The 24,194-nt window shown below is 43.5% G+C and overlaps 1 protein-coding gene across 1 annotated transcript in view; it reads right to left on the bottom strand.

Moving 5' to 3' along the window:
* The window catches only part of NUP133 (nucleoporin 133), a 1,523,409-nt gene that overhangs the window by 1,205,326 nt on the left and 293,889 nt on the right, over positions 1–24,194 (bottom strand). The window contains exon 7 of the mRNA XM_086927107.1: positions 21,416–21,568. Within this exon, the coding sequence (XP_086783233.1) occupies positions 21,416–21,568 (153 nt within the window). The remainder of the gene's footprint in view (positions 1–21,415; positions 21,569–24,194) is intronic.

Here is a 24,194-nt window from a genome sequence, read left to right as displayed (position 1 = left end):
TGATTCCCAGAACAGTAAAGATGTTTGAGACTTTTCTGTGGTGAGAAATGAACCTTGAAACAGGTGCGAGAACTCTGTATGTTGACAGTGTGCAGAGGCTACACTTGGAGAGTAAGCAATCTGAGGGTAATGTCCAGGGCCGGACTGGGAATCCAACCCCCCCCCCCCCCCCACACACACACACTCCTCTGGAGCTGGGAGGGGCAGCATGAAGCACTACTGCTAAACAAAACCAGCACACAGAACTGCTGTTTTTGTTACTGGGGGGCAACATTGCAGCATTGTTGCAAAACCGCCCCCTACTGCTGCAAATCCCACCCGCACACTTCCAGCCTCCTGAACAAACATCCGATGCCTGCTAGGCTAGTCCGGCCCTGGTAATGTACTTAAAACAGTTCTAGGTGCTCATCAAAAAGAAACTCAAGAATACAGGAATTCTGGGGCTCTGTGCAATTATACTTAACCTCATAGGGAGTATTGTTGGCTCAGCCTATAGTCGACACCAAAAAGTAAAGCTTTTTTCACCAAAGACATGCTCCGGATCCTACCACAAGATGACAAAATAATGAACAGCATGTGGATCTAGAATAGATAATATCACATTTAGCATCTCCTGCCGCATGCCTGCTATTGTAGTAACACTAAATAGAATTCGGTTAGCCCCGGATCAGAGGTCAACGTTTCTGAGGATGGGCAAAGTTATGCAATAGTTACAAAAATAACTTCTGCCTTTTTTGGGGGGGTGGGGGGTATTCGCCCAGGTGGGGGCAGCAACATGTTTCTTGAGAAAATATACACAACAGAGAAAGGGTATTAAGTATACAGGAAGTACGGATGCTCAGAAAATATTAGCGTGAATGTTACTGTAAATGCAAAAGTAACTGGTGCTGGCAGGGAGGGGGGACCCAAAGAACCTCTCAATTTTAATGTGAAAAATTCACATCTAAGACTTGAAACACAAAAGTCCTGCGCACTCAAATCCAATATAACAAGTAAAATACTACTATATGTAATTGAAAAAGACAAATGTCCAACGTTGATTCCTGGAGTTTGATGTATATCTCCTTTTATTAGATCATCACACCAATGGTAATTTACAGCCAGCCGACACGTGTTTCGCTATAGGTCTGTACAATCACAGATGCTATAACTCTTCAGGGCTCGATGGCTGGATCCTTATTTATTAGGGCCCACGTCCGGTGTTAATTCCAACCCGGCAGGGTAACCTTATAATGGGAAGGTGACGGTGTATAGTCTTCCGATATTTTCGTGTAACAAAGTTGTAGATGACGCCAGTATTCCACACCTCCGTGCCACAAGTATTCAACAGTCCAATGCATAAGACGTAAGAGTTCCTTCGCAAATAACCACATGGATACGTGTGGTATATTGGTTCAAGGGTCGAATCACCCTCGCTACACTGGCGTTCCGGACCCGGAAGTCTTGAGAAACTTGGAACACGCAGGGAAAGGGAAGGCAGCAAACACTACTGATGGATTGCAATTAAGGTGCAAATTCAATCATAGAGAACATGCTAACCTACTCGACCTGGAGACGACCCAAGTGAGCAGTTGGACAATAAATCAAGAGGCATTCTATCCATTTTTAGGGCTCGCCCTACATCCCACGAAGTGGGTGTGGCTTCAGAGTCCTTTAGAGAGGACTTCGACAATGTAACCTACGAATTCCAGAGAAGCGCGTGATTTTCGCTCGTTCTTTATGGCAGCTGCATGGCAATTGGCCCTCGCATGGCTGTGTTTTTACAAGCCAGCACGCAATAGGCCATAGGCTGTAGAGTTGCTCGGCTTCCTGCATATTCCGCGCTGAGACGCGCAGCAGAAGCCTATATTTCATTAATTACCAGCTCTACCCTCAAACTCCTACTCCTACTCTACCCTCAAACTCCAACTCTACCCTCAAACTCCAACTCCAACTCTACCCTCAAACTCCAACTCCTACTCTACCCTCAAACTCCAACTCCTACTCTACCCTCAAACTCCAACTCCTACTCTACCCTCAAACTCCAACTCCTACTCTACCCTCAAACTCCAACTCCTACTCTACCCTCAAACTCCAACTCCTACTCTACCCTCAAACTCCTACTCTACCCTCAAACTCCTACTCTACCCTCAAACTCCTACTCTACCCTCAAACTCCTACTCTACCCTCAAACTCCTACTCTACCCTCAAACTCCTACTCTACCCTCAAACTCCAACTCCTACTCTACCCTCAAACTCCAACTCCTACTCTACCCTCAAACTCCAACTCCTACTCTACCCTCAAACTCCAACTCCTACTCTACCCTCAAACTCCAACTCCAACTCTACCCTCAAACTCCTACTCTACCCTCAAACTCCTACTCTACCCTCAAACTCCTACTCTACCCTCAAACTCCTACTCTACCCTCAAACTCCTACTCTACCCTCAAACTCCTACTCTACCCTCAAACTCCTACTCTACCCTCAAACTCCTACTCTACCCTCAAACTCCTACTCTACCCTCAAACTCCAACTCCTACTCTACCCTCAAACTCCAACTCCTACTCTACCCTCAAACTCCAACTCCAACTCTACCCTCAAACTCCAACTCCTACTCTACCCTTAAACTCCTACTCTACCCTCAAACTCCAACTCCTACTCTACCCTCAAACTCCAACTCCTACTCTACCCTCAAACTCCTACTCTACCCTCAAACTCCAACTCCAACTCTACCCTCAAACTCCAACTCCTACTCTACCCTCAAACTCCAAGTCCACCCTCCAAGTCCACCCTCCAAGTCCACCCTCCAAGTCCACCCTCCAAGTCCACCCTCCAAGTCCACCCTCCAAGTCCACCCTCCAAGTCCACCCTCCAAGTCCACCCTCCAAGTCCACCCTCCAAGTCCACCCTCCAAGTCCACCCTCCAAATTTTCACCACGCTCACACACACCACCAGCCGTCACTGCACGCTTTCACCAGGCGCACACACACACCACCAACCATCAGTGCACACTTTCAGAAGGCATACACACATCACCACAAGTCAGTGCACGGTTTCACCAGGCACACACCGCCACCCGTCAGTGCACACCAACAGCCATCACTACACACATCAATTGTTAACAAATCCACAATTAACTATTGTACCAATAGCAGTATTGCAAACTTTACTTTTAAACATAACCATCTATAGCTCAGCATGCTACCATTGCTACAATTCCAATCCAAACCACATAATTCCATTACACACTACATACATACACTCCATAACACATGGCGAAAAGACATTGCCATTTACAATGCCATTTCCTCTAACTCAAATAAATCCGAGACCTATTGCATTTCTAATGCTTGTTCTTTCTCCATTTGCTTATTGTTTTCTTGCTATACTGCTTCTATATCCATGCTCCTTTGTGCTTAGCTAACTTGAGTTTTTTTCCCCACTCAACCATTTTCCCGTTTCTGTGCCCTCTATCTCAAGCGTAATGAGAGATACAAGGCGGAAAATAATACAGATCAAAATAACAATGCAATGGCATTTTGAGGATCCTTCATTAGTTTAAAAGAGACTAAGAACAACTAATACTTGTACTATACATTTTCATCTTCTCTACCTTCTAGATGTAAAGTCAAAGAAGATTGGAAAATGAATTGTTACTTTGTGCGGGAACAGAGAAATAATTTACAACTCTGGCCACTTTTCTTTTTTTGTATATGCATAAAAATATTGCTATTTATAAAGCTGGATTAAGAATTTAGCTTAAAATGTTGCTCCAGAAGATCACAGTAAAACAATTTACAGAAAAAGAACCAGCAAATATTATGCTAGGGACACCTTGATTTCACCCGGTGTGTTTTTTAGCCACTTCAATGCCACCACTGACAATGCTTCTAGGATGGAAAGAAAATTTAATACAAAGACACTAGATGTTTAATATTGTGGCAACGCAGGGACTAGGCGCTCAGTCACAACTACCAAGCACCCTCATCTACAACAACTACTATCCCATCTGCGCTTAGTCCTGTAAATATATAAAAACACCTGCTGTTTAGTGTCATAATTTTTTTATTGGAGATCAAAGATAGGCAATTTCATAGGATACAAAACAATATAGCAAATCATAAATAAGTATGTGACAAATAATATACATCTGTAATATATTACAGAAGAGGAAAAAGAAAAGGAAAAAGGAGAAGGGAAAAAGCTACATATAGGGAGAGAAAGAAAAGAGAATTAGAATTTCAGGAATCGCGAAGAAAGGGGGTCCACACCTGCTGGAATATGTGTTCTTGGTCTTGCATCCTATAAATTACCCGTTCATAGGATGCTGCCTGTATCAGGTCAACTATCCAGTCCTCTTTGGAGGGAGGGCTAGGTGATTGCCACAGTCTTAAAACACATACTTTAGCTGTAAAAAGTGCAGTGTGTAAGAGTAGACTCGGAGGTCGTGAAATAGTAGGAACACTTCTAAAGTCATGTAGCAAAATAGTGGCAGGTGTGAAAGGGAGTGAAAGAGGAATAGTTTCTAGTAGTATAGCTCCTGTTAGCTGCCAAATTTTTTTTTATAAAAGGACATTCAAAAATGATATGCAGGTGGTCACAATTAGCTTCAGAGCATCTCCAACACCTAGAATGAGATGATAATCCAGCTTGTTGCAACTTTAAGGGAGTCCAATGCCAATCATGTAAAGTTTTAGAAAACAGAACTTCATTTGTGCTTCACGCGTGCCCTTATCCAGGGTTTCCAATATATCTGGCCGGGTATCTTTGTCTATGGTGATATGAAGCCGTTCCTGTCATTTATCACGGAGAGTAGCAAGAAGTGGCTGCGAATATTAATGGTTAATCAGATCTATATAAACCTTACATGACACCTTTATGTCAGCCCCAAAAGCAAAGAAAAGTCAAAATCGGCGAAGTTTACAGTGTAAGGGGGAAGACCAAGACATATCTTCAGAGAATGTTGAAGTTGTAAATATCTCCAAGTCTGATGTAAAGGAAGATCAAATTTTCACAGAGAATCTCAAAAGATATCAGTTCACCACTTACTATAAGTTGATCTAAGATTAAGATTCCTCTTGAGCTCCATTCAGGCCAGTAAAGTGCTTGTCCATTAATACAAACATACAACATCCTCCTTGGATCCCATTCTCCCCAAGAAAGAATTCTCTCATCGGGCCGGACATAATAAGAAGGCATGGTATACTCTTGAGCTTAGAGGACTTAAGCAAGCCTGTAAGCGGTTCGAACACAAGTGGAGGAAGGACTTTTCCCCCGCCAGCAAGGTAGACTACAGAGCCGCACTCAGGCTGTATAACAACATCATCAAAGCGGTGCAGGCAAGTTATTACCAAGAGAAGATCGAGTCGGCCTCTAATTCCCAGAGGGAGATCTTTAAAATCTTCAAATCTCTCAACACCCCTCCTAGCCCCCCTCCCTGATCCAATGAATGCACAAAAGCGCTGTGACGAGATTGCAAGTTTTTTTGCCACTAAGGTTGCCAATATTTATTCACAGTTCCCTCTGGTAGAACCTGAAACACCTCCCCTCCTTCCTCTTTCATATGATAAAATGGATATCCTCACTCCTCTTTTTTCATCAGACACCATGTGTCTTTTAGGAAATCTTAAATCTGGCTCCCCTTCCGATGTTGCGCCCCCTTCGATTCTTAATTCCGCCACAGAGATTGTCTCCCCAGTAATCCGGGACATTATTAATTCTTCGCTCGCAGCCGGAGTGGTTCCTCCACTGTGGAAAGAAGCAAGAATCAAGGCTCTCCTAAAATAACAAATTTAGACCCAGGGGAATGGGCTAGCTACCGCCCTATTTCTCTTCTGCCAGCTATCAGCAAACTGGCTGAAAAGCACGTGAACTCCTTATTGTCCGCCTATGTTGAGGAGAATAACGCCCTTCATCCCACTCAGACGGGATTTCGCAGTAAACAGGGCACAGAAACCGCCCTCATTGCTGTGATGGAAGAGACGAGGAAAATTGTAGATGCCGGAGGCTGCGCTGCTATTGTATTATTAGATCTCAGCGCAGCCTTCGACACTGTAAATCACCGCATTTTAATCCAAAGACTGCAGGAGGTAGGCGTGGCGGGGACCGCCCTCTAGTGGCTACAGTCGTTTTTCGCTGAGAGATCTTTTGTGGTTTTTGAGGAGGGGGCTTTGTCACAGCGGACCCCCCTGCAGTATGGTGTTCCCCAGGGTACGTCATTAAGCCCCACAATGTTTAATATCTATATGCGGCCCCTGGCGGACATTGTGCTTCCCTGGGGGGTCCAGTTGGTCACCTATGCTGACGACACACAGTTGGTGGTCTCGCTCTGTAAGGATGACACAAGGGACACATTTTACATCATGTCCGACTAAAGTGGCCGAGTGGATCGACCGTTCCTTTCTGAAATTGAACGGTTCCAAAACAGAAATCATGCTTCTCGGACATGCAGCCCACCCCAACCTGGAACCTTGGTGGCCCAGCTGTCTTGGCTCTCCTCCCCAGCCCAAGAAACAAATTAAGAGCCTAGGTGTATGGCTGGACTCGGTCCTTAGTCTTGCCGTGCAGTCTCGCAAAGTGGCCGCTACTTGTTATAGCTTAATCAGACCTTTGAGAAAGATTCTGCCACTCCTTCCCTTTGACGCTAGGCGACTGCTGGTACAAGCCCTTATTTTATCAAGGCTTGATTATGCCAATGCAGTCTATTTGGGTGATCCTAAGGGGACTATCAGTTTTCTACAAGTAATGCAGAATTGCGCTGCGCGACTTCTGCTCAATGTCCATAGACTGGCCTCCGCACGTCCAGCCCTTATTCAATTACACTGGCTGCCAGTGCAACAAAGGATCTGGTTTAAGGCCATGTGCACTGTGTATAATGGCCCCCCGGTGATCAGGCCCATGCTTAATCTCTATCAAGTGCCTAGGACATCAACAACAAAAATTTGCTGATGGTTCCCAGGATCCGGCGAGCGTGCATGGGTGGTCGACGCTTTTCGCTTCATGCCTCAAATCTGTGGAATGATCTTCCCAACTCAATCCGCCTGGAACCTAACCATCTCCTTTTCAGGAAGATATTAAAGACCTTCTTCTTTCCCTCTCTATGAGCAGTGGTGTTGTTCCATAGTTCCTGAAGCGCTGGGATGCCCTAGGGTAATCATGCGCTATAGAAATTCGTATTCATTCAAATTCGTATTCATACAAATGCTTTCATTCTTCCAGATGGGAGCTTTAGAAAGTAAACTATGGGAAATTTGCAGTAGACGATGTGCACATTGCCGTGTTTCATATGTGGCATTGAGCACAAGATGTGCAGGAGTAGTCCTAAGTTTACGAACATTGTATAAAAATTAAGACCATCCTCACATTCAAGTATTGAGCGTTCTATTGTAACCCATTGAGAAGAGTCAGTTGCACCTGGGAGAAAGTAAGACAGCTGTGAAAGGTGTAAAGCTAGAGAGTAGTGCTCAATCGATGGTAGACTTAGACCACCATGGGAGCGGCGTGCTATTAGTCTAGCAGCAGACAAACAAGGTTGCATATTTCCCCAGACAAAGGATCGAATGCAAGAATCTATGCGACGAAGTGTCGCTAAAGGTATAATAATTGGGAGCATTCCCAAGACATAAGTAAATTGGGGCAAAGTAACCATTCTCACCGCCTGTATTCTTCCCCACAAGGAGAAACTCAAAAGAGATCATTTGGCAAAATCAACTTCCATTTATGTTATGAGAGGAGAGATGTTATCTGAAACCATTCTCTCCAATCCACGATTGATCAGAATTCCAAGATATTTTAATTGAGATGATTTCCAGCAAAAAGGATAGCGATCAATAGAAGCCTTTGTGGTACAAGGAGAGAGTGGCAGAGCTTCACTTTTGTCCCAGTTCACTTCATAACCAGAAATCACCGAGAACTGTTTAATAATTTCAAGCAAATTTGGTAGGGAACGGGTAAGATCTTCAATCGTCAGAAGGATATCATCAGTGTATAAGTATAATTTGGATACTCCTCCGGTATCATACCGCTACCACCGTGAATCCTGGGCGAGTGGCGAATAAGCGAAGCAAGAGGTTCCATCGCTAGTAAGAATAATAAGGGAGACAATGGGCAACCTTGACTGGTACCTCTTTGAATTGAAAAAGGATCCGAAAGAAACCTCCACAATTAACCTGAGCTGTTGGATTGTCATATAGTAAGCGAAACATAGGGATAAACTTCTCACCTAAACCAAAATGCTTCATAGTGGCAAACAAATAAACCCAGTCATTGCGGTCGAACACTTTCTCCGCATCTAGAGAAAGAGCGACCGCTTCCTCGTCAAAACTCTACCAGACCATAAGGTAGGGGCTAATGTTCTAAGATGATTTCTGGATGATCGACCCGGGACAAAACCAACCTGCAAATGAGGGACCATAGAGGGGATGACTTTTCTAAGCCTCGCCGCTAAGATACTTGCAAATATCTTGACACCTCCATTTATTAAGGAGATAGGTCAATAGCTACCGCAGACTAGTGGATCCTTGCCTGGTTTGGGAATAACCGCAATTAATGCCTTATGCGAAATAGGACGAAGAGAAGAAGACTAGATAGCTTCATGGAAAGCAGAATGAAGAACGTCAATTGTTTCCTCTCCAGACCACTTGTAGTATTCTGCAGGAAAACCGTCTTCACCTGGAGATTTATGATAAGGCAACTTGGAAAGGACTGTAGCAATCTCCTCTCTAGTAATGTCACTGCAAAGTAACTGCCTATCCTCATCTCGAAGACACGGAAGATCAATATTTTTAAGATCAGTGGATATATGGTCGTCAGTTACTGAATTTTCGGGAGTAGAATGTTTCTTACAGAAGGAAGCAAAAGCATTGGCTATTTCCTGCGGTTTAATGAAAATTTCACCTGAATTCAAAACGTATTGCTGGGATGGCCATGTAGGCCTCACGTTGTTTAGGTTGTGCCGCAAGCAATCGGCCTGCTTTCTAGCCTTGCTCATAATGTCTCCCTTTTAAACGTTGAAGGGCATATTCTGCTTTGGAGGTATGTAAGTTATTGAGTTCCATTTGAGCTAATTCCAAAGTTTTGCGATTACTTACGGTGGATTGGGAGGTGTATATAGATGAGTTAAAGACATGATTTGAGCCTCAAGTTCAGTACGGAGTAATGATGCTGCTTTGTTGGCCAAAGCTGCGTCTCTCATCAATTGACCACGGATAGTTGCATTTGCAGCTGCCCAAATAGTTCTTGAAGAAGAAACTATTGATTTATTGTTGTTTAGATATTCCGTAAAATGGGAGCATAACTGAAATTTGCCCTGAGGTGAACGTACTTTTGGATATTCATGCGCCATGGTTTTCAACCTGTAAAAGTTAGACCAAGTTCTAGGGCAATGAGAACGGAAGAGTGATCTGAAATGGTGGCTTCCAAGACATGGGATTCAGTAATAAGTGTAACTACAGGATGGGAGATAAGAAAATAATTGAGCCGAAGAGAGAAATGTATGTTCTTGATCTGAAGGGTGACAGACGCCAAAGATCTACTAATCCATGGTCCATTGTGATATCCCCCAATAATGCTCTGTCAGCAGCATTACATCTGTCTAAGGGACCAGTTTTTAGAATTGCATCACAAGCTAAATTCCAGTCACCACCAATAATATAGCTTGATGCACCGATTTCAATAAGTAGACAATTTAGGTTGAGAAAGAAGGAACCCTTAGCACCTATTGGGGTATAAACTGAGCCAACACAGAACATTTTACCTCTAATTTTCAATTTAACAAAGACGTATCTACCCTCAGGATCAGTCCAAGTTTTGATGACTGAGAAAGGCAGGGATTTGTGCAAAAGAATAGCAACACCACATTTTCGTGGTTGATTCTTGTCGGAGAGAGGCTGCGCAGACAGTCCGCAGTGAATGACCTTTCCCACCCATTCCCATTGCATCTTGGAAGATTCCAAAGAATTAAGATGAGTCTCCTGCAAGAGAGCTACAACAGTTCTTTTAGTTTTAAGATAGGAGAGAGCGTTTTTACGTTTTATAAAATGTGTAAGGCCATTAACGTTCCATGAAATTATGTGCAAGGGTCGGGGAGAGGAGTATGTACTCACAGCCATATGAGCGTTGAAAATTAAAAGGTATTAGTTTGAATGAGAAAGTTGATATAAAGAGTAGAGAGCAAGGTATGATAATAGAAGGAAGAAGCAGATGAACTGTAGTAAACAGGATGAGAAAAGAAATAAGAGTATTGTGAGAGATGGAATTAAAGAAGGAAAGTATACAGAGATTATGTGGGGGGAGGGTAGGATAAAAGAAAATAGGGGAAAAAGGTAAAGAGGATGGGTTCTGAATAAGAAGTAATAAGAAAATGAAAGAGTTAAAGAATTACCATTTTCCTATAAGATATAAGGGAATCTAATAATAAAGAAAAACCACTTGTGACTTGTATATAGAAAAAAGCAATAAGAAGAAGAAATAAGAAATAGTAAATATAAAAAAAGAAGAGAAGATTAATGTACTGCACTGTGCAGAATTAACACTGTCAATAAAGTGGATCGTTTAGCTGTGAGTCTAGACTTGTGTGCTACTCTCGCCGGGGGAGCTCCATTAGAAAGGGTTATCAGTTGTAAGGGAGACATCTACGAAATAATATGAATCACATTCCAATATATTCTTTTGGAATTTAGAGGTTGAAATGAAGAAAGAAAAGGAAACATGTATCATGGGAATACAGTGTAGGAGAAAGAAAGGTATAAGGCATATGTATGACATAATAAGGTGAACCAGACAAAATAACAATATTATAGAATATTCACTGGAAAATAGTTAACTCATCTAACCAGAAACATATCAGAATAACATTATCTTATATGTAGACAGTGTAGAAAATAAGTAGATAAATCAATAATACGGTAACTTGCTTGTGTCAAAAGGTAGTCATATTACTATACCAGTAACCCTATTATCAATAATGAGAAATATGAAAATATAATATTTAAATATTTCTATTCATTCAAAAGATCTTTATTTTGGCAATGTGCCATAAAAGAAACAGTGATTAATAGAACATTGTAATATTAATAGCACTAAATATTCATATGTAAGAAGCAATTGAACAGAATTGAACGACACAAAGGGTATACAATTTGCATAGGTATCAGCCGCAATTAAAATATTAAAACAAATATAATCTTACATATAAGAACATGTAAAAAGTGCAGTATACCATGGGCTATGAGTACGGGATTAAGTGCGTTCAATCAATGATCTACGCTTAAACCACATAGCAGCCAAAAATTTTGAAACGGCAAATACAATCACTGCTGTAGTGTTAGTTTTTAATATTCTTAATGCCGCATGCATCTTCGAAGGCCCAGGTTTTTACATAGAGGAACTAGCCAGTAGTTTCTGGCCTTGGAGTACCCGGGGCAAAAAAACAGCACATGCAACTCATTTTCAGTGGCAGATTTACAAGCTGGACAAGTGGACGGGGCGGAAGTTGACCACTTGCAGGTAAAGGCTCTGAGCGGTCAAACACCGTGCCTCCACTGCACATAAAGTTTTTTTGCCAAAAGAAGGTAGATGTCATCTAAAAATTCCTCATAAAAATAAGAATCTTTAACCAGGAGAAAAGAAGCTGTTATAAAACCAGTATGTGTATTGCATTGGGAAGTGGTGAGACTATCTACACAAAGAACATTAGTGAGCTGGGTGCGTGAAAGTTAAACACATCCCTGTTCTGGATTAAACTAAAGCTCCAGAAGTTTTAACCTTATGAATTCATTCTTTATGTAGGCAAGCCAAGGGAATTTCCCCGATCCGGGAAAAGACAGAATCTCCTTGAGTTCGTCTCTATATTGTAGCAGCTCCGGGGTAACCCAGAGTCTGCACCAGAATCTCAAGGGTTTAAATGTTAACTCTTCGTGTATTGGTCTTATCCCCAGGTCGAGCCTAAGGAGGAAAAGTGGTGTACTCGATGGTGGAGCTAATAACCTTCTTAGGATTTTTATTTCGGTCATGGTGATTTCAGACCTCGGTGAATAACCCCCGAGTTCACTCCCATACATAATAGCACCCCTGGCTTTTGCCTTGTAGATCTCAATGGGTGGTCTCAGAGGTTTAATTGTAGATTTGTTAGAAACTTTGAGGATCCCACCCGGAAGTTGGGCCAGTTTTAGCTGGGCTTTTGTCTGCTGGGGGCCCCAGGTAAGGTTTTCATTTAGTGTGACCCCGAGATAATCAAAGATACTGACCCTTTCCAAGGGTATCGGCCCTAGGCTGGAGTTCACCCTGGTAACTCGTGGGGGATTGAAAATCATAAATTTAGTTTTTAAAGAGTTGATCTCCAGGCCTTGAATGGTGCAAAAATCCTGGAAACCAGCCAGTGTTCTCTGAATCCCCATAGGGGTTTGGGACAGCAGAAGTGTATCATCTGCAAACATAATTGCCGGGACCCTATTGCCGGCCAACTTTGATCATCATTGTGGGGGACTGCATTAAGATGTTTGATTACTCAGTTGACAGAGGCAAAACAGGGTTGGTGCAAGGACACAACCCTGTCTTACCCCCCTGTCAACTGGAAATCTAGATGAAAGTGAGCCATTTTTCCCACACCTGACCTGCCCAAAGTTTACCTCGTGTAGCCTCATCAAGACCATCAAAAGGTGTGTGGGTATTGTGGAAATAAAATTGACAATTGTGCCCCATCATTTCCCTGTTTCTGCCTGGTAGCCATCTTTCTCAGACAAACACCCATTTTGTGTGTGACATGCTCTCAGCAACTTGTCTGAAAACTGTCCTTCACTTTCCCATTGAATCTTGTACAACCCCCTGCTCCTTGTGGTCGAGCCAATTCCAAGAAGCCTGCCTGTGTGCCTTCAACCAGTTGTGCCAGAGACTCAGCCACATCCTGTCCATTGTTGGTAACTCAGCCTGTCACACCAACTGCCCTGTGACCACCCCCAACTGAAAGAGGAAGCACGAGGTTAGGCCCTGAAACCACACCAACTAATAGAGGAAGCACAAGGTTGTACACTGTGAACACACACATTTCTGTGGTTCTGCCAATTCTGGGAACCAGCAGCAGATAGTTCCTGTTCTTAACTGTAAGACACCCTGCACCTGGCATCTTAGTTCATTGACCACCCCTTCCTGTGCTTCAGCCAATTCCCAGAACCAGCAGATAGTTCCTGTTTTAAGAAATAGTTACTGCAAGCCAGAGAGCAGATGGTCTCTGTTTTACACAAGATAGTTCCTCTTTTTGACATGAAGCACGAGCACAAACCCCAAATGAGGAAGCCTCCCCCTTCCAACTGTCAGACTATTTCACATCGCAAGTCCCCTCACGAAGCCTAAGACACCCCCCATTTCTTCACAATCTGCTCCTCTTGCTGATTTTTGTTCCTCTATCTGCCATGACCTGTTTGTTCCTCTATTTTGCCTCATGACCAAGACTGTATAAATGTCCTGCTGTTGAAAATAAAGAACACCCCACTTCTTCAAGAGAGGGACTTGAGAGATTGCTCCTGTGCCCGCTTGGTGCTGGAAGCGCTCCCATTAACTCGAGTTATTGGTCTCCTCCTCCTTCATTTGAGCACCACGGACTCCTCGCTTTGCATTGACAAGAAATTATGATTTATTAAGCATAGAAATTCAGACATGAGGTAATAAGTAAATTTAATTTACCACAGTATGCCAAGATCAAGAAGGACAGCCCAAAGTTTGGCCCTGGGATGAGGTCAAAGGCAGAGCGAAGGTCTACAAATACTGTATAGAGGCTGCCACCCTCTATTCTCACTGTTTTCCAGTATAAAAGTTGGAGCCGAAAAATGTGGTCCACAGTGGAGGTATTTTTTCTAAACCCTGCCTGGTAGGGACTGAGAATTGCCAACTCATCCATCCAATCCTGGATCTGGTCCAGTATTAGTCTGGCAAAAATCTTCTGGGGAACGTCAATGAGGCTGATCGGTCTGTAGTTGGATGGGAGCAGAGGTGAGCCCTTTTTAAATATGGGCACTATCTCTTCGCCCAGCCAAGTACAGGGAACAGTCATGCCTCTCAGAATCGCGTTAAACGTAATCTGAAAATAAGGACCCTAGATTCCTGGCTCCTGCCTAAAGAGGTCCCCTGGAAGTTTGTCCAGGCCCAGGGCTTTCCCAGGGGCAAGTTTGGAGATGGCATTGTAAACTTCTTGGACCGTAAACACGGTCGCCTCAGGATGCGATATCACAGCGGCCTGAACCGCAGGATCAACTGTGTAGTTGGTGAGGCCCTCTGGAGAATATAAAACCCGATAGTGCCCTTCCCAGGCTTCAGGGGTTATGTTGGTTCGATTGCTGCTTTCAGCCCCCCACTACCATGTTATACTATATTTAGTGTTGCGAGCTCATTGAACATGGGTAGAATTTAATTATAGAGATTCCCTAATAATTCCGGATGTTCAGCTAGTTTGTGCCAGCTAACTCTACGTCTATCATTAGAGACGGTAAGATTACTGTTGTTCCCTTCAGAGGATGCAACATCGCTTCCACAGCTGTGGGGTAGACCCAATCTTAAAATAAGAGCATTATGGTCACTGTCTGCTCTTGTAACAACGTTAAAATCAATGACCAGAGACCAAAGCCTTGTTTCCACCAGTATGTAGTCTAGAAGAGACATCTGTCCCGCTTTATTATAGGTGTATTTAGCAGGGGTATCAAAAGGCCGTTACAACCCCGTAAGGAGTAGTTTAGGGTGAGAGACAGAATTTGAATAGTTAACGGGGTCCAAGCCTTTGGAGAGGGAGCCTGGATCGCAGGTATGGACCAGTGCTCGTCCTCTGCAGTAAGTGCATCATCTTTTAGACCTTTACGGGGTTCATAATGACAATTCAGATCGCCACCCACCAACAGTCGGGTGCCAGTCGGAATTGTTGGGATAAAAGTGAAGAGGTCCTCAATAGTACTGGATTCACTAGTTGGATTTACGGGGCGAGAATATTTATTGATTAGTGCAATTTTTGATGCATCTGGCCAAGTAAAGATCACACACTGAATGTCTATCGAGTTAGTGTTCAAAAACTTAATTGTACAACCAAGGTGGATACCCACACAAATGGTGAGGCCCCCGGATGGGTGGCCTCTCCCGCCCCAGGCAGCCGGGACAAAAAATGTAACGAAGCCTGTCCGATGTAACTCAGTGCGTGCCCTTGTCGCCTGAAAGAGACAGGCATCACTTTCGTCCACAAAAGAGTCCTAATCAGGGCAGGTCAATTTGCTGGGGAGCCTTGCCAGATTCCACGATAATATTTTGAGTGAATTTGGGCCCGGACCCTCTGCACTTTCCCTGCGTGAAATCATGCCCCCCGCAGGTCCCCGCCGCTGGGTGCACTAGGGGCGAGGGGATGTTAGTGGGCACAACTACAGAAAGACATGGGTAGTTACGACTACCAATAGGGTTCCTATTGTTAATGCAATTAAACGAGAATATTGGTGTAGGCACCCCACTCCCGGCCACCCTCCTTGGCATACAAGTACTAGATCTTTTCCTTTTATCTGGGAGACCAGCCAGTGTCGTGTCAGCCATAACGATATCAAGCACTACACCCCTTTAAGTCCTCTGATTGGGCCACCGTCAGTCCACCTGATCTAAACCACTAAATCTATTTTGTAGGCTTATGGCCGATGGACCTGGAAGGTCTCTGTGTCACCCCGAACCACTTCCTCCCTTCAAGCGATTCCAGGGTTGCTCAGAGCCTTGGCTGATGCTAGTTTGCCCCTGCGGATAGAAGTATGACAGGGGGAGCGCCTGTATAGCTGTGTTCGTGTGAGACAGACCCCAATGGCAAATGTGAAACACCGTCCGTGTGTCTCTGAAATTAATTAACACGCAATCCCCATTTAGATCCTTTGCCCTGATACCCATCCAGGAAACCCTTCGAACAAGTAATATTTCACTGGTTACAGTTGGTGGCAGGGGCCTGTGTTTATTGAGCCAGTCTGTAACCTTGTTCTTAAGAGAGGTATAGGACTCCTCTTTCTCGTTAGTCAATACAGGGACCCCTGCTAAAACCACCACATAAGGGCTGGATCCTGGTGGTAGATTGATTTGAACTGACTTTGGGTTGCCTAGACATTGTGACTGTATAGGTGCGTTAGGGCCCTTACTTAATACGGGTTTTGGCTGTAAGTTTAGGTCCTGGCTAGCATTGGGAGCAGCAACTACACACCCCAGTGGCCCTGCGCCCATTGGCCTGCCCTCCTGGCCTAACAATTCAGTGCCGGTGTCCCATGGAACAGGCCCAGCTGAACCCCGTCCATCCCAACCAGTTAAAATCACAGGTAGGTATTTGTCAACATCCCTCTTCTGGGTTCCTACCACCCCCTGGGATTGATTAGAAGCGTTAGATAAAAACAATAAATTTGCTTCAATTGCAGCGAATCTCGCAATAAGGGGGGACAAGAGGTCAGAGAAGACAACCCCCACTTTAGTCCAGAAGTCATTGTTCATAGTAGGGACTTGAACATTTTGTGGAACACCGCTCGTGAGTTCCACATCAGTGGGCACATCTTCTTCCGATTCTCGGGGACCCGGGGTTTGAGACTCAGATTCCTCCGGCCTTCTTCTTCTTTGTTTAACAGAGGACTTTTTTGGCCAATTACCCATGTCCCGTTTCTTTGTAGAGTGGTGTGGCTCACTTGTTAGAGGCGGCAGACCCGGAAGCAGAGGTCGACCCGGGACCAGGGTTCGATTCCCGACGCGGCAGGGTCTTGGGCCATGGTCAGCGGACTCGATAATTCTCGCCTCGGTGCCTACTTCAACCATGGGTCCCACTCAGCAACTCTGTGCAATAGCTTGCTTAATCTCTACTAACGGCCCCATCAGCACCGGGGATGCTTGTCTTCACCTTGGAGATGCCCAGGAGGGACCATCTCACAGGGAAAGCCAGGATGGGTTCCCCAGCGGTATACAGCGCCGGGACGCCCCTTTGCTGGGGCAGCTGTGCGCGTTTCAAGTATAAGACATTTAACATTTAGCATTTTTAACTGCTCTCTTGGACTTAGGTGAAGGATCTTTTCTCCTTAATGGTTGGGCAGTCATTGACCTTGTTTTCGGGTGCGATGATTCAGGTGGTGGCCTTGGGTTTTTTATGAGGGGGGTGTCTGAGTGCTTTCCGAAGAATTTATCACCCTGTGGGGGGGGGGGGGGGGAGGGGGGGGGGGGGAGATGGTGCACGCCGGGCTCTGTGCAGATGAATTGACAGATAGGAAGGCAGCCCCCAGCTGGGGAGAATGGACAAGCGTATTTCTATATCAAGGAGCTATCATATCATAAATATTCAAAAATGTACCACAAGTAAATAGCAGAACAAGTGAATATCAAACATTGAAACAATTAATTAACTAATTAATTGAATAAATAATTAAAGAAGAGGTGTAGAAGAAATTAGAATACAAAGATCATACAGATAATTATAATTTATAACAGGAGAATAAACTGAGAGGATTTAAAGGATTCAATAAGAGAGCAATAGGGAAATTTGAGAAGAAAAAGTAGAAACTCCAGTAATAAAGATCAAAGAGGAAAAGAAGTAAGGAAATAGAGTGTCATCAAATATACTATATAACAAAAGATGGAGAAAGAAAGTGTACATAAAATAACAACAGACGAATGTGAATAGATCTAACAAGAACAGGTGATAAAGACAGACAAACCTTGAAGGAAGAAAGAGAAAGATGGTAAACTAGTTGTCATATCAAAGAATTAATAATATAGAACTATCATTATAATATGAAATAATAGAATATTAAATCAGAATTCAAGGTACGCCCTCCTCAGTAGATGAAGGAGATTTAGTAGAGAATAAACGTATAGGTAATAATTATAATTCACAATAAGAGAAAAGACTGAGAAAATGTACAAGATTTAGATAAAAAGTATTAGAGAAAATGAGAAGGGAAAATAGAAAAAAGATTAATGAGAATTAATGAGGAAGAGAAGCAAAGAAATATAATAATGTCATAAAGAAGGTACGCATAAGACTAAATGAATGTGAATAAATCTAGCTAGAACAATAGACAAAGACAGACAAACCATGAAAGAAAAAAGAGATGTTAAACTAGTTATTATATCGGAGAATTATTAATATAGAGCTATCATAACAACATTAATATGAAGTAATAGAATATTAAAACAAGGTTAAACCCTAAACAAGACCTTTTTGGTTGATGACGTGAAAAATGAAGTGTATCACAGAGAGGGAGTCAGTGTAAACCCTTATTAAGGGAGAGACGTTGTCCATGGAGCGTCTAAGCCGGCATCTGATACTCATCTGATCTTTTACTACGGTACATTTTAATGGATGAATTTTCAATCTTTCGTGGATGCAAGAAAACAATCCATTGGTTATAGTTCAGGAAACATCTTTTTCGACTGAAACAGGCTTTAAGGGGGATCGAGATTTACCTCGGTCTCTTTCCTTCGTAAGTGTGGCTACTGCTTGAAGGGCCTGCGCTCGATCTCCAAAAGAACGTACAGGTCGGTCTAGGTCTCTTCCTCTGTTTTGAGAACGATCTAAATTATGTCAGATTTCACTAGAAGATGTCATAGATTTCGAGTATGCAGGATGAGAGATAGGATCTAGGTTGAATTCTGTACACACTATATTTTGAGGAGAAATATGGTCTAGAAAACTACAAAGGTCTAGTGGGTCAACAAAATATTTGGAGATTCCATCTTTGGTGATCCGAAAAATGTGCAGGTTCGAAAAGGCCATATTTAATGTCAAGTAGGCGAAGACGGGGTCTAAGAGACAGAAAAGCCTTGCGACGTTCGTTAGTTTCTTTTGAGAAGTCTGCAGCTATTCTTATTTTGTGACCTTCAAATATGCACGGGCCTTGAGTCCGAGCTGCAGCAATAAGTTGACGGGCCTGTTCATGTCGTAAGAAGCAGGCAATGAGTGGACATGGCCGACTATTTTTCCCGGTGCTGAGTGGTCCAATACGATGGGCTCTTTGCATCTCCAATGGCGGTTCGAAAGTGAGGCCTGTGATCTTTGGAAGAATTTCTCTAAGAAAGGATTTAGCATCTGACCCTTCAATTTTTTGGGGAAATCCAAGGAAGAGGACATTATCTCGAGGGCTTCTATCTTCCAAATCTACAATTTTACTTCTGAGAAAAAAAGAGTTCCTGATCTCGATCTGGAATAGCATCAAGGCGATTCTCTACTGTTACTATTTGTGCTGTGAGACCGTCCATACAACTCTGGAATCCAGCAATATCTGTTCGAATAGATTTTGTTTAGTTCGTTAAAGTTGATATTGACATTTCCATGCCCTCCAGACGGCGACTTACAGCAGAGAGTTCTTGGAGTATACGCTCCATAGTCGAGTTAGATGACAATGAGGCGGTAGAATGAGGTTGATTTGACGTTGAAGTGGTACCTCTAACATCCGAATTAGGACGACCTTGGTGTGGGGCCTCAGAAAAGAGCAGTGGCTGTGCAAGCCTTCCATTGGTTTCACCAGGAGGCATTTTTTATTTAACTGCGTTGTTTCTTTGATAAAGGACAGTTAAATTCTGTATGTGCTTACTGTGCATCAATTAACAGATATAAATGTGTATAAAGTGAGCCAAACAGGCTCAAACCATGCTGTTTACGTAGTGTCAGTGGTCACAATGTCAGCGAATCTTGCCAAAACGGAGTTCAAAATAGAGTTCAAAACATCAGATTGCAGACTATCTTACTGACAAAGTATCAGGAGGAGAGAATAATTATAAATTGTTCACCTTATTTACCTCAGTGGAATAATACCCACGTTTTATGAGAGGTATTTCATTATATATATGAACTCAAATAAACCTTAACTTTAGTCTTCAGCTGTTAGGTAAAATTGAGAAAACGCAGCACTACATTCTTAAACTCTCCACTGTGTAAAAATTATATTAAAGGCTGCCAAGAAAGTCTTGTCGATATAATAGGATTCTTACTGCACAAAAGTGAAAGTATAAGCCATGGAATACAATGTTCCAGTCAGTTCATAAATTCCTCAGGTTTTCATCAAAACTAGTTGAAACACATTCAATTAAACGGTGTGCAAATCAACACATCAGTACAGCTTCATGAGACAATCTCCCAAGCAGCACAGAAGCTCCATAAATCTTAATTAGAATTTAGCTGGAGCTATTTCATCTCTTCATAGGGCAGTTTCGTAAACAGCACATGAACTTTACCAAATGTAATTACATCCCAGCTGGAGTCATTTGTCAGAATAAAAGGCGTTGCTGTTTCTACCTTCACAGAACTCCTGTCAACATATCAGGTTCCTCGCTGCGTAGAAATACAAGTATTGATATACCATGTTGGGGTCTGTGCACATAAAACACACATTTTCCTCTCAAATGGTGAAAGACATTAACGCCATTAAACTGTGAAGTTCAACACCAGTCTCACGAGGCAGACTTCCAAACAGGATTCGAACTCCACAGAGCTTAATTGTAGCTCAGCTGAAGCCGGTCCGGTGATTCATGAGGTGATTATTTTTGCAGGACATGAACTCACTTGAACTCCACAGACCTGGATAATGTTTCATCTGCCATGCGTCGAAATGAAAAACACCGCCGTTTTTTCCCCTCAGACTCTGCATTCCAGCGCCGCTTTCGCAGTCTATGAGGCAATCCTTTATACCACAGTCACCACTCTGGGCATGAAGCAGGAACTATCTCCGGAGACAAAACTGCTCTGTCTCATCTACGTGTTTACCACCTTCCAGAAAGTGAATTAAAAGACACTTTCGTCTCTTCAAAGAATGCCTGCCACCGTCCGGGACTCTTCTCAGCGCGGAGCTCCGGATTAGTACATCGTCCAAATGAACCATGATTGTAGCAACTGCATTTCTTACTCAAACGTGGCACAAATCATTCAAATCAGTCCTAACAGACCCTATGCATTTCCATGAAAATGCACCTCTTTTAGAAACACCATTTTTGCACCCACTAAATACATCTCGAAAAGTGTAATAAAAATGGTCTGATGTAAGTAGGTTTCAGTTGTTTACCAAAATTAAAGCTGTGCCAATTTCAGGATCAAAATGCGTTTTGAATCAACCTCACTAATATTACAGGAGATAAAAGGTAATGGTAATGAGGCAACCATTTTCCAAAAATATTCAAGTGATGGACATGTAGGCAGCCAACTTCTGTTTGTTGTGCTGTTCTGAATATCTGTGCCATCAAGTAATCACATGTCCTTTTATTTGTGCACAAAATATGGTAATCATGAAAGACTAACTGGTCTTGGACAATTTGGTTTGGATGTTTTGATAAAGTATTAGTCACAACACACTACAGAGCCATGTGTATTAGATATTCAAAAGGGTGTGATGCAAAATTCTGACTTTCAGGCGGCAATGTACCAAAAAGTGTGTTGGGGTTACTATATTAGCTTTAGCAGGATATTTCACTCACCCAAATTGCGTCAGAGATGTGCTCTTTGAGGGTCCTAGTCATATCCCAACTAAGAATTTGACGCTCCGATGTTTCATCCATCTCCCATTTATTTAAACTGGAACTTGTGAGTGTATAGAAGCAATCTTCTTTATCCCAGAGAACACTGTGAAGCTACATTAACAAAAGGTAAAACAATTACTTAACACATTTTTGTTAATGTTATTCATTTATGAACACTCAAGATATTTCAATTGTCAAAATGTACATTATGTATAGAATACAGAATACACTAGAATGCCAAGAGTGCTAACACAAATCAGCCATAATAATCAATTAGAGAAACAAAAGAACAAGTTACTTACCTTCGGTAATGATGCATCTGTAAGAGACATAGGTTAGTTATAGATTCATTACCTTAGAATTACCCCCAGGCATCAGACTGGATCTTAAGAATTTTTTCTTAGCAGTACCCCTGCGCGACGGTAGGAGGCGTCAGTCAATCCGTGTCCGTCGTGGTCGCCGGGGTGACGCCGCAGTGTCTACTTAGACGCCGCCCCAGCACGCTGATGTCTGTTTTGAAACTACTTTCCACGCCAAAAGCGCAAAGCCATGCAAGACACTGACCACTGGTGCGCTAAAACTAGGGCACTGCAAGGGAGTCCCTAACTCTAGAAGTCAGTTAGCGGAGTGGGGAGGATGGATGGGGCGGTGAGGAATCTATAACTAACATACATCTCTTACAGATACATCGTTACTGAAGGTGAGTAACTTGTTAATCTGAAATAGACTGTTAGTTATAGATTCCTTACCTTAGAATAGATACCCCAGCAATACCAAGCCCAGAGGAGGGTCTGCGAACTAAATTCATACCAGAAATCCTGGAGAACAGAACGGGCAAAATAGCCGTCCCTCCGGACTTGGCCGTCCAGGCAATAATGTCTGGCAAACGTGAGCAAGGTTACCCAAGTGGCTGCCTGACAGATGCCTTCGCGAGCAAGAGCAGTGGTGGCAGCTGTAGATCTGGCAGAACTAGCACGGCGCTCCACTGGAGGTTCCTTTTTCACCAAAGTGTAGCAGATTTTTAAACAAAGGACAACCCATCTAGAGATGGTCCGCTTTTGAACAACCACTCTTTTGGCACCCACAAAGCCAAAGGAGAGTTGATCATCCACCCGGAAATCTTTTGTGCGATCAAGGTAGAAAGATAACGCATGCTTGGGACAGACGGTGGAGTCTCTCTTCCTCTTTGGAAGGGTGCGGAGGTGGGAAAAGGTGGGCAGAGTAATGGTTGAACAAATGTGAACGGGCGGTACCACTTTGGGAAGGAATGAAGGCCTTGTCCTAAGCACCACTTTGTCCAGACATACAGAGAAGAAAGGGGGCTAAGAAGAAAGAGCTTGGAGCTCACTCACTCGGCCAGTAGAGGTGATGGCAACAAGGAAAGCTGTCTTCAGAGTGAGGAGCCTGAGAGGACAGTTATGAAGAGGCTCAAAGGGAGAACACATAAGATATGTTAAGACCAGATTCAAGTCCCACTGGGGCATTACGAAAGTAGAAGAAGGAAAGAGAAGAGTAATGCCCTTAAGGAATCTCTGTACAATAGGGGACTTGAACAAAGATGGCTGATCTGGAAGCTGAAGGAAAGCAGAGATGACTGAAAGACATCCCTTAAGAGTGCCCAGGGCAGAACCCTGCTGGGCCAAAGAAAGTATGTAAATGTGTTTGTATTTATATAGCGCACTTCTACCCTGAGGTCTCGTAGCGCTGTATTCATACCGCTGTGAAACCCTTCCTGACTTTCCTGTGAAATGTCCACTCTTGGGCACCCCCAAGGTGAAACCAGGCATCCAAGCGCTGCTGGGGCCGTTGTGGAGATTAAGCAAGCTATTGCCCAGAGTCACAGAGTGGGACCCATGATTAGACTGGGCACCGAGGCGAGAATTATCAGGTTCGGGGAGATTGAGTCCAAGAGCCGCCGAGGCGGGGATTGAACCCTGGTGCCGGGCCAGACCTCTGCATCAGGGACTGCCGCTCTAACTATTGAGCCACGCTTCTCCAAGTATGTACAATAGGATCTCTGAAAGAGGGGCAGAAAGGGGATCCACAGCCTTTGCTATGCACCATGCTGCAAACGTATTCCATCTACAGGCATATACCGTCTTAGTGGAGGGACGCCTAGCTGCCAAGATGACGTTACAGACTTCGGGAAGAAGGTCAAACGCTGTCAACTGTCACCTCATCAATCTCCACGCAAGGAGGTGGAGGCTGGACAGGTTCAGGTGAAGAACCCTCCCATGCTGCTGTGACAGAAGATTCTCCCAAAGAGGCAGTTTGATTGGAGGATTGATGGCCATGCTCAGGAGCTCTGGGTACCAGACTCTTCGTGACCAGTCCGGAGCCACAAGAATGACTTGAGTACAGGAGGCCCCAGTTCCACTTGCGACGAAAAGCACCTCAGAGCAAAGTGCCGCCTTTAAAATTTCAATGCGCAGAAGTGAGGACATTGCACAAGCTCTTCTATGGCGAACAGATCCAACCAAGGCTCTCCCTACCGCTGAAAGAGACCTTGCACCACAGGGCTCGAAAAATCCACTCGATCGCTCGCATATGCGAGATAAATTTAACAAGGTCGAGCTGCTTTTAGGTCCTACTCTCCCTTTCTGGTGAGTAGGAAGACACACTAACTTTTGTCCTCTGTCTGTGAAAACGGAGCAAATATGACATAAGATTTAAAGACATTTTCATTGCTCACAAAAGGTAATGAGCAATAAAGATAACCTTAAATCTTGTTATCTTG

Source organism: Lissotriton vulgaris, chromosome 6 (genome assembly GCF_964263255.1).
Source record: "Lissotriton vulgaris chromosome 6, aLisVul1.2, whole genome shotgun sequence".
NCBI lineage: Eukaryota > Metazoa > Chordata > Amphibia > Caudata > Salamandridae > Lissotriton > Lissotriton vulgaris.
The sequence above is the reverse complement of the archived record's forward strand: the minus strand, read 5'-3'. Positions and strand labels throughout refer to the sequence as shown.